This window comes from Rhinatrema bivittatum, chromosome 16, assembly GCF_901001135.1.
Source record: "Rhinatrema bivittatum chromosome 16, aRhiBiv1.1, whole genome shotgun sequence".
Classification (NCBI taxonomy): Eukaryota; Metazoa; Chordata; class Amphibia; order Gymnophiona; family Rhinatrematidae; genus Rhinatrema; species Rhinatrema bivittatum.
The window spans coordinates 16,848,589-16,857,901 of NC_042630.1; the positions used below are offsets into that span (position 1 = coordinate 16,848,589).

General features: G+C 48.0%; 2 protein-coding genes across 3 annotated transcripts; one reads left to right on the forward strand and one right to left on the reverse strand.

Annotated features, from left to right (window-relative positions):
- Positions 1 to 912: 912 nt before the first annotated feature.
- Positions 913 to 6,246, reverse strand: LOC115078560 (cytochrome b5 domain-containing protein 1). The gene is made up of 4 exons (XM_029581486.1): positions 6,053 to 6,246; positions 2,251 to 2,327; positions 1,927 to 2,145; positions 913 to 1,517 (listed from the first exon to the last, which is right to left on the reverse strand). The coding sequence occupies exons 1-4, from the start codon at positions 6,177 to 6,179 to the stop codon at positions 1,287 to 1,289; spliced, it is 654 nt and encodes a 217-aa protein (XP_029437346.1). The 5' UTR covers positions 6,180 to 6,246; the 3' UTR covers positions 913 to 1,286.
- A 151-nt stretch (positions 6,247 to 6,397) lies between these two features.
- On the forward strand, positions 6,398 to 9,069 carry NAA38 (N(alpha)-acetyltransferase 38, NatC auxiliary subunit). 2 transcript variants are annotated; one of them, XM_029581488.1, is made up of 3 exons: positions 6,398 to 6,546; positions 7,517 to 7,700; positions 8,245 to 9,069. In XM_029581488.1, exons 1-3 carry the CDS (start codon positions 6,454 to 6,456, stop codon positions 8,355 to 8,357), a joined length of 390 nt encoding a protein of 129 aa, XP_029437348.1. In that variant the 5' UTR covers positions 6,398 to 6,453; the 3' UTR covers positions 8,358 to 9,069. The 2 variants fall into 2 exon arrangements, with proteins under 2 accessions (XP_029437348.1, XP_029437349.1); XM_029581489.1 differs by having other exon boundaries at positions 8,621 to 9,069.
- The last annotated feature ends 244 nt before the right edge of the window (positions 9,070 to 9,313 follow it).

Genomic DNA, 9,313 nt, shown 5'->3' on the forward strand with positions numbered 1-9,313 from the left:
CCCTGGCTCCATCGCTGACTCTCTGCGTGTGACCTTTATCTCCCTACACCTCACTTCTAATCCCTGGCTCCATCGCTACGTCTCTGCGTGTGACCTTTATCTCCCTGCACCTCACTTCTAATCCCTGGCTCCATCGCTACGTCTCTGCGTGTGACCTTTATCTCCCTGCACCTCAGTTCTTATCCCTGGCTCCGTCACTGACTCTCTGTGTGTGACCTTTATCTATCTACACCTCATTTGTAATCCCTGGCTCTGTCACTGACTCTCTGTGTGTGATCTTGAGAGTCTCTTTTTCTTCCTGTGCCTCAATTCTTTGTCTTGCTCCTGAGATAATTGCAAACATTTTCTGAACCACATTTTGTCTGAACCACATTTTCCAGGATTGTTGAGTCTGCGATTACTGTGACACTTGCTTTTTGTCCTTAACTCTTATGTTCAGGACCCCCAAATTGAAATGATTTGATGCTGTCTATGCTGGCCATTATAACCTACTTCAGATTTATATAATCTGCTTTGAGACCATTCATGGTTAAAAGCAGTGTACCTGTTCCTTATGTGGGAGGCTGTGGGTGGGGAAAATAGGGTAAAAATACCACTAGAATCTGCATGAAGCGTAGAACCAGAGGAGAATAAGTATACGGGAAGATACAACCAGTGAAGAGCATTCACTGTAAAGGCTTCTGCATATAAGAGTGGGTCTTGTGCAGTGTCTGCAAATGTGAGGACCACTGATCATAGCCGAGCACACAGGACAGCTAAAGGAGCAAAGCTAGGCCACTCTGATAACCATAAGACGTCTCCAGCGAGAGCATCCCCCTCCAGGAGGGGCTGAAGTCACTGACCCTGCTGCACAGCAGCTGCACATTTCACATTCCGTGACCAAGCAAGAAATTCAGGGCTTCACCCTGGAAATGGAAAAAAAAAGGATTTATTGACAGGTTCTGAGGCGTGCAAAGGGAGATACCTTACGTCAGCCCCATCACCAGAGACTAACACCGTATGTCTTAAAGTGCCAGCTTTGAACTGTTGGCATCGCTGCTTGTGAACACGGTTTCTCGTTTTCAGGAGAAGACACATATATTGAAAAAGGTGTGTGAAAAGGTATCCCCAGATTATCAGGCCAAGCAAGCGCTTGCACTCAGAGTGACAGGCCCAAGGTTCCCGGGTGTCCTGGTGCACGAGATTCCCTCTCTGCGCATCGAGGATACCCGTTAATCCATTTCCTCTGTCCCTTCCCTTCTCGTCCCCCCACTCTGGAGTGTGCGGTAGGGGAAAGTGCGTGGCTCCTATGCCTCGGTCAGGTCATCGTTGTAGTACAGGTGAATGGCCTGCATGTACTGCTCCTCGTCCATCTTCAGCTCGTAGAACTCCTCGTCCTCGTCTGGGATCCCGTTCTCTTCCAGCGTCTTCTCCATGTCCAGGTTGACGCCGTTGTACTTCCAGGTGTAGCTGGCCGCATGGGCGTTGTAAGTCAGGTAGCGCCGCAGGATCTCCCAGATGTTCTCCTCCACGCATATCTGGGCAGGGCAGAGCGCGACACCGTCACTTCGCCGTTGTTACTGCTATGTGAAAAGGTCCCTGTCCCTTCTGAGTCTCCCTTTGCTGCTGTTTGAGGCATGCAACCCCGTTCTCCCCCGGGCACCACTCTTGCTTGTAAGACTGTTCCCTACTCGCTTTTCATGTGAGCGCCCTCCCCTAATACGCAGATCCCCATGCCCTCTTTTGCTCACCTCACACATTAAGCCCTACACCTCTTTTATGAATAAGACAGCCTCTCCTCATAGGTACAACTCAGCCAAGCTAGAAGAGGATCCCTTTTTACCTGGTTTTTTTTAATCCCCTACCCCATGTCACAGCATACTGCCCCACCACCCGTGCCAGGAGAGGATTCCCTCCTCCCCTTCACCTCCTCGCCAGGGCACTCACTTCCAGCACGTGCTCCAGGTGAACTAGGGTGTTGATGATGCGAATGCGCCGGGTCTTGCTTGCCAGAACTCCCACCTCGTAGTCAGGGTCCTTCCACCAGGGGCACCCAAAGTTGTTCTCCCAATCCGTGCGGGGCAAGGGAGGTGGGATGTGGAGGAAGCGGCCATAGGGAGTGTAATACTTCAGGCAGCCCGTCAATGGGTCGATGTGAGTCCGGATCTATAACAGAGGGGCACACATTAGCTCTATGCAGCACCAAGGTAAGCGGGAAGAACTCTGTCACAGAGTTGTTACTAATTCCATACTACGTATATACGGACTCACATCTTTGGTCTGAGGGTTGAACCAATGGCTGATATCCTTGCCAGCTGCCTCGATAATGGGTTTCAGTAAAACATTCCCTGGAAAGAAATGTGAAGGACTTATTGTGAGGATCACACAGATGTCAATAGGGGCTTACATAGTTCAAGGATACTCCTCCTTCCCAGGATGCTTTTGGACTGTGGGGTCACATGAATGAAATATGAGAGAGTTGAAGTGAGAATCTGAGACTTTACTGGGTAGCTGTAATGCTGCTCGTGGCACCGCAGGCTCCTGGCACTGGGCTGGCCACAGTCGCTGCCCTTGCTCAGGCCAAGTGACATCCCAGGTGTGCGTCACTTTTATTAGCTACTTATTTGCATATCTTTAATGCTTGTGTATTGCATGGTCAGTGTCATGAATGGCCCATAGGGTTAGTGTATTGATTGTTGACATCTCGATTGATTAGTTAGTATATTGATTGGTTGATGAATTGGTAAAGACATTGACTGGGAGCACTGTTAACACATTGATTTTATGGATTGTTAAGGTTATGGGGTTGGAGTACAGTAGTGCAGGGGTTAGGACCCTCATCCTCGAGGGCCTCTAACCGGCCAGGTTTTTAGGACATTTCTCCTGAATGTGCATGAGACTGATTGTCCTACAATTTGAGACACTGTGCATGCAAATCTATCTCATGTGTATTCATTAGGGATGTCCTACAAACCCGACCCATTTCCCGCCCTGGAGGACCAGAGGTTCTGCACCTCTGAGTTAGTGTACGATTGTTTGGGGCATTGAGCAGTTAGGTGTTAACTTAAAAAAAAAAATGCTCAGCACTTCATTTAGATGCCTAAGTTTTTGGCCGAAAATGTCCCCAAAGCTTAACAGCCTGCAATTTATTTGCCTAGATTTCGGCACTCTGGGTCAGCCAGGGCTGGGGAGATGCTGCAGAGGCAGCACTCACAGTCGCCCCTGGGGAGGTGATCATTGGTAGCTCATGACACTGGTTTCAGGAAAGAGCCCTGGTGCTTGGCTCCTGGCCTGAATGCCATTGCTACAATGGAAGGGGGGGGGGGTCTATTAAAACAGGGGGGAAATTCCTGTAGTTGTGAATGAAGGATCATGGCCCCCTCCCCCTAGATTGCATTCTAATGTATATATTATTATACAGCTCAGATATCGGACTCGGCATTGATCAGTGTGACACTGATTAGCTATTGTACTAGTGGATCGTTTGGGACACTCAGTTGGTTAGTGTTTGTATTGATTAGTTTGGCCTCACTAATCATTATTGTACACATTGGTTAGTGGTTATTGATCAATTAGTGCACTCACGGACTGTTACATTGATTGGTTAATGTCATGGGCCTTTGCTTCATATTTTTATTTATTAATTTTGGCATGGCCATTTCCTTGTGGTCCTTTGGTTTCCCAGTTCAAGTCAGAACAGGTCTCTGCTGAGCTGTGGTGCAATGAATTCAAGAAAGCCCGGGATAAGCACAGAGGATCCCTAGTTGAAATGAAAGGAGGGGAAAGCCCAGCGATTAACTGGGGGTCTATGGCAGTGCACCAGGCATGAAATCAGGGAAAGACTAGATGGCCCTTATCCACCACCATATTCTTTATTTCTGTTCACAATTATCTCAGTTTCTCCCCTGACTAGTTTAACTTGCCCTCCCATCTAGCCCCACCATGGCAGTGGCAATCACGTGGACAAGGGTCAGAAAATGGAGGCTCCCTCCAGTACATTCATGCACCCCGAGCCTGACCACTACGAGTCACCCTTGTAGAACGGCCGTAATTTTCTGACCCCCCCCCCCCTGCAACTTTGTCAGCTTCCCCAGCCCTGGGCCCAGAGCAGAAGCTGGCTCAGGAACTGAACCCTTGTATATATCTAATAGAATATTCCAGATACATCCGGAGAGCTTGAACCTTGGAACCTGTTACCCTTGCTCCTGCTTTCACCGTGGTGCCTGCAGACACTATTTTGAGATATGGGTAGCAAAGGAAACTTGTGGGTGGCAAGAAAAACAGACGTGATAAGCAATACTCATCGTTCTCTTCAAGTAGCGTTGCAAAGGCAAGACCTTTCGCCACTGCGGAGGACCAGTGCAGACCCCGACGGGTGATTTCTTTTGACAGAACAGAACTGAGAACTCCAAAGGGGAAGCAGTTGCTGGGGGTGGTTGATGCAAGAGAATGGGGCAATAAAATATATGCACACAAACTGTTCATAACCTGAGGGCTGCGTTACTCAGGGAGTTCAAATCATTACCTGACTTTACAGGGAGTTCACAGAATTATTACCTGCGGGCTGCAGGCCCTCGGGGAGCTCACAGCCCCTCGGGCAGAAGGCTGGCTCTCAAGAATAATTAACAGCCTTTTGTCTTAATGAATAATCTTTATTAGCAAAGGAACAAGAAAAGATACAACAGTTTTTCTTGGTAGCAGCGCAGCAGTCTAACAGTGACATGCTCCAAACCTGCTCAGTTTTTACAAGATGCATTATTGTCTTATATTCATGTATGGCTGACAACGTTTTGTTTTTTATTTCTTTCTGGGATGGCTCCCTTATTTGGAGTGGAAAGTTACTGAAACCTTTACTAAAACTAATGATGTCAAGTGCCGTTATCTGGTACCCTCCCCTCCTTCCCTGTTCAGTAGCTAGGCCTTGAGATGTTGGCAAGTTTCTACACAAACTGCTTCTGTTTCTCACCCAAAGTTGTTTTGCTTGCTCATAAAGACAAAATGCATTCTTTTCTTGTGCAAAGCAGTTCTATTATTTCATTATTTAATCCAGGTTATTCTCAAAACCCATGATGGCATTTATAGTTCACTGTGAACTTTTGTATCATTGCACAACGGAACAGAGGAAATTATGCATACATTGGCAATATTTGATAAGACCAAGAGGGATGCAAAGGGTGGGAGTTATGTGTAAGACAAAGGAAAAATATGTATCCTTGCATCATGAGGCAGGAATTTATTACACATCATATACTGTAAAAATCAGGTATAAAAGGAGGTGTGAAAAGTCTGAGAATTTTGGAGAAGGCTTGCATATTTGCTGAGGCATGTGACAACCTTATTACGTGACACTTGCTTTAATTTCTCTCTGGGCTAAACGAATAAGAGTAAAGTTCAGTCGGGCTAAACACCCTCTGATCTGTGAATCTCTGGTTTTTATTTGCTGTTATTTACTATGTTTTTTTTAAGTTTGCTTATTTATTTTTACTGTGTTACAATCTCTTGCCTGGTAGCATGTAACAGGGCGGCTCCATGTTGATTGGTTAGGGTCACTGATCAGCGTCAGTTAGTACTGTCAATAATTAAAACAAACAGGCCGATTCAGAAAAACGTGCGGGAGAGCTGGCGATTCAGGAGGGTGGCCTATGCAAATTAGGGCCCGTGGTAAAAGGAGGCGCTAGGGACACTATTTTAGTGATTCATGAATGTAATCCGCTTTGAAATGCCCGAAAAGCGGAATATATATCAAGTAAATAAATAATGTAATCTGCTTTGAAGTGCCTGGGGGGGGGAAAAAAGCAGAATATAAATTAAATAATTTAGTCAGGAAGTACACTCACTGATCACTGTAGTGTCACTGGTCAGTTAGTACACTCCTTGATTACTGAATTGATCAATTAGTGTAATTAGTCGGTTAGTACACGCAGTGATTACTGGGGTTTAGTGTTTACTGTATGTCTCAGATAGGGCCATTGACTGGCTGGGGTCGTTGATCAGGTGCTGCTGTTATTCATCGGCTTTTGTGTACTCCTTGGCCACTGCCTCATCGGTTATCCTTTCCCTCCTCACCCGGTACCTTTGTGCTTCTTGACCAGCGTCGTCAGGTCGCACACTTTGCCCAGGAAGGAGACCCAGAGGTCGGTGAGGACGTTGTGCCGGTTCACCTCCTCCCGGGTGTAGAAGCGGGGCCGGAAGGGCGCCATGCTGCCCCTTTCCCTCCCGGGATGCGCAGCTGCCCCGCGTCCTCCGTTCCCTTGGCAACGGTCACCTCCCTTTCCCGTTCCCCCGCCGCCGGGCACGCTGGGGACTGTAGTCCTCCACGCCCCCTCCTGGTAACTGGGGGCTGCGGCTAAACGGCGCGCGTCATTTCCGCCGCGCTTCCACTCGGGAACAGCTGATTGGCTGATGGGGCTAGTGTCGAGGCTTGACACGCAACCCTCCTCTTCCGGAGCGCTCTTTCCCAACCCGAGGTGTCAAATGGCCTGTTCCCGCGAGATCTGGAATTTGGCTACCATGGCTGCCGTGCTGGAGGAGAATGGCTGCAGCAGGCAGAGCAGCTCTAGTACCGGGGTATGCAGTCTGGCTTTTATCATTAGTAGTGGTAGTAGATTGCAGTATTGTGTCTAGTTTTTTAAATGCTTATGTGAGCATCGTGCATGTGACCGGGGGGGTTTCTGGTCAGTCACAGTGCAAAAGGCTTACGGGTGAGACATTAAAAAAAAAAAAAAAGAATAAAAGCCTAGGACTGGCTGCAAAGTGTCTGTCGTGGCTCGGATTCGGCTGCTTGCCCTTTGGCAAGGAAGCGATTCATTATCAAACGACTGCGGGGCATGGCTTAGCCAGTCTGGCTTTTGCCACTCTTTGCATCTATGCACTTACATTTCGTGCTTTTTCTCGTGGAAGAACTGAAAAACTATAAGTCCAAGTGACTCGGTCTCTGGAAGGACATCTTAGGCCCATCCTGGGTTTGGGGTGATGAGATTGGTTGACTGTGTGTCTTCCACCGGCGATCGGCACTGCTGGTGCCAAAATGCGTGGTGGGAAGGGGAACAGAGATTGTCATTCATTAGCTCTGACTGTGGTTAGCTTGTAGAAGGGGGGATGCCAGTTGTCCGAAAAGATTGCAGTTAGCCTATGAAGCTGTCGCGTCCGCCTGGCAACTTTGCTGCTTTTCCTTTAACTCATTTTCTTCTTGGAAGGGGGTGGGTTCCTGGGGTAGTATGGGCAGGAAGGAAGTGGTGCTTTCTGTTTCCCCTGCATGATACGGTGCAGATCCGATAACAGGTGGATGAGCCTTGCTGTCACCTGTTAACTAGGTCGCCAGTGGCACTGGCTTTCAGGGATTTTTAGGGCATCCTAGAACTTGCGATGCTGTTTTTTTCCTGTGTAAAAGGTTCTTGGTGCCTCCAAGCCCATCGTGGTCCTGCTATGGCCATGTTGCTGAACATGTGCAGTTACTGGTACTGTCTGTCTCACTGATCTTTTCTTTCTTTCTTTCTTTCTTTCTCTCTCTCCCTCCCTCCCTCGTGGAACCACTTAGGACTCAGATGGGGAGAAGGAGGACTCGCCGTACCTTCGTGCCCGGCAGAGGCTGGAGAACCTCCTAAACAAGAATATGCGGATCCGCATGACTGATGGGCGCACTCTCGTGGGCTGCTTCTTGTGCACTGACCGTGATTGCAATGTCATCCTCGGCTCTGCACAGGAGTATCTCAAGCCTTCAGGTGAGTAACAGGTTGAGAATAGTACCAACCTCCAGCTTCTGCTTTTACAAAGCATGTCCCAGCCAGCGATCCTGGGGCTTACAACCCTACCCAATTACTGACATCTTTCACTGTTACCATAGAACCTTCCTGCAATTAATGAGTCAGGTACAGTGTTCTCTATAACTGATGCACTGCTGTTCATGAACTGGCCAGCAGGTGGCACTGTTTAAGGCTCTGTTAGCAATTCTGGAGAAGGCAGGTCCCTTCAACTCTGGCGAGGCTGAGCAGCAGAAATGTAAGCTCAGGGCTTCTGTAGAGTCTGCTTCCAAGCTCAGGCTGTTGGGAATGGTCTTTCTAAGAAAAGCGGAAGCTTTTAAGTCTGTGAATGAACTGGAGCAAAACCAGGTCTGGCTCAGTGTGTCCTGGTCTGGTGGGCCCACTTTCACTTCTGCTGGCTAGCAAACAGCCTTCCATGAGTGAATAGGGTTCCCAGGACTCATTTTTAATCTCCTTGTGAGAATAGCACATCAGCGGTTTCCCAATGTCTGCTTCTCTCTTCCAGACTCTTTCTCAGCGGGGGAGCCACGGGTGCTGGGTTTGGCCATGGTCCCCGGACACCACATCGTGTCCATTGAGGTGGAGCTGGAGTGTCTGACATCTCCACAGTACTTATAGAAACCTTGGACTGTGAGCAAACTCTAGGAACAAAGCCGGAGCTGGTCCCCCCTACAACACCCCTAGTGCCCATGGCCATGTTAATCCAGCCTAACTCTGAAGAGACACCTGATGTCAACCCCTTGCTCCTAATGTGAGCCACAGCACCTCCTTTGTAGATACATCCAGGGACTATCTGGATACTTCCCACTGCTTGTGGAAGACCATCTTGATGCAGGAGGCATGCTGGTATTCCTTGACTGCGTTCTTTCTTCTCCCTTTAGACTGGCTGCTGAGAATCTGTATTAAAGATTTCCTGAGACACTTATGCTGACCATGCATTCAGAACTGGCCCTGCTGAATCCTGCCCCCTGCTAAACCCCTGCTCTCTGGAGGTGGGGGTTGGGGAGAATATGTGAGGAGCTAAGATGGAACATGTTGGATTGAGTCTTTTGACTTTTAGTAGCGCTGTATTTCTCTTTGTGCATATGAGGTATAACATTTCTGGTTATGGAAAAAGGTTTTTGATGTGTGTATGGTGATGGCAGAGGAATTGTAGGAGGCTGCATCTCCCCAGCTTACAACACTTGGATTACTTGAATTCTGTTTATTTGTTTTTTGGGGGCGTTTTTTTATGTTTTACAGACTTTAAAGTTTCTGACTGGATGTATTTATACACTTGCTAAGTTGGAAACAATTTTAAACAAATGAAAGAAAACATTCATTTTTTTGCTTCTCTTGAGTGATTCTTCTACAGCCTCAAACTAAAATACCTAACACGCCCTGTGCAGCATCTCGGATGGGCCACTGTGCTTTTCATGGCCTGTTCCTCCTTTTGCTGCCGGATGTGGACTGGTTCTTCACCGTCCTTTAAAATCCCTGCTTTCTAACAGGCCGATACAGTACAGTGCGCTCCAGTGGAGCACACTGTTAACCGGCATTTGGACGCGTGTTTTCGACATGCTAGCTTTACCCCT

What these genes read in the sequence shown, in the direction of transcription:
- NAA38 (XM_029581488.1), top strand. Translation starts at nt 6,454, where the DNA reads ATGGCCTGTTCCCGCGAGATCTGGAATTTGGCTACCATGGCTGCCGTG. An exon ending in AGAGCAGCTCTAGTACCGGG is followed by an intron (nt 6,547 to 7,516) that starts GTATGCAGTCTG and finishes GGAACCACTTAG; the next exon opens with GACTCAGATGGGGAGAAGGA. An exon ending in GGAGTATCTCAAGCCTTCAG is followed by an intron (nt 7,701 to 8,244) that starts GTGAGTAACAGG and finishes TCTCTCTTCCAG; the next exon opens with ACTCTTTCTCAGCGGGGGAG.
- LOC115078560 (XM_029581486.1), bottom strand. Translation starts at nt 6,179, where the DNA reads ATGGCGCCCTTCCGGCCCCGCTTCTACACCCGGGAGGAGGTGAACCGG. An exon ending in GCTGGTCAAGAAGCACAAAG is followed by an intron (nt 2,328 to 6,052) that starts GTACCGGGTGAG and finishes ATTTCTTTCCAG; the next exon opens with GGAATGTTTTACTGAAACCC. An exon ending in ACCTGGAGCACGTGCTGGAA is followed by an intron (nt 1,518 to 1,926) that starts GTGAGTGCCCTG and finishes TGCCCTGCCCAG; the next exon opens with ATATGCGTGGAGGAGAACAT.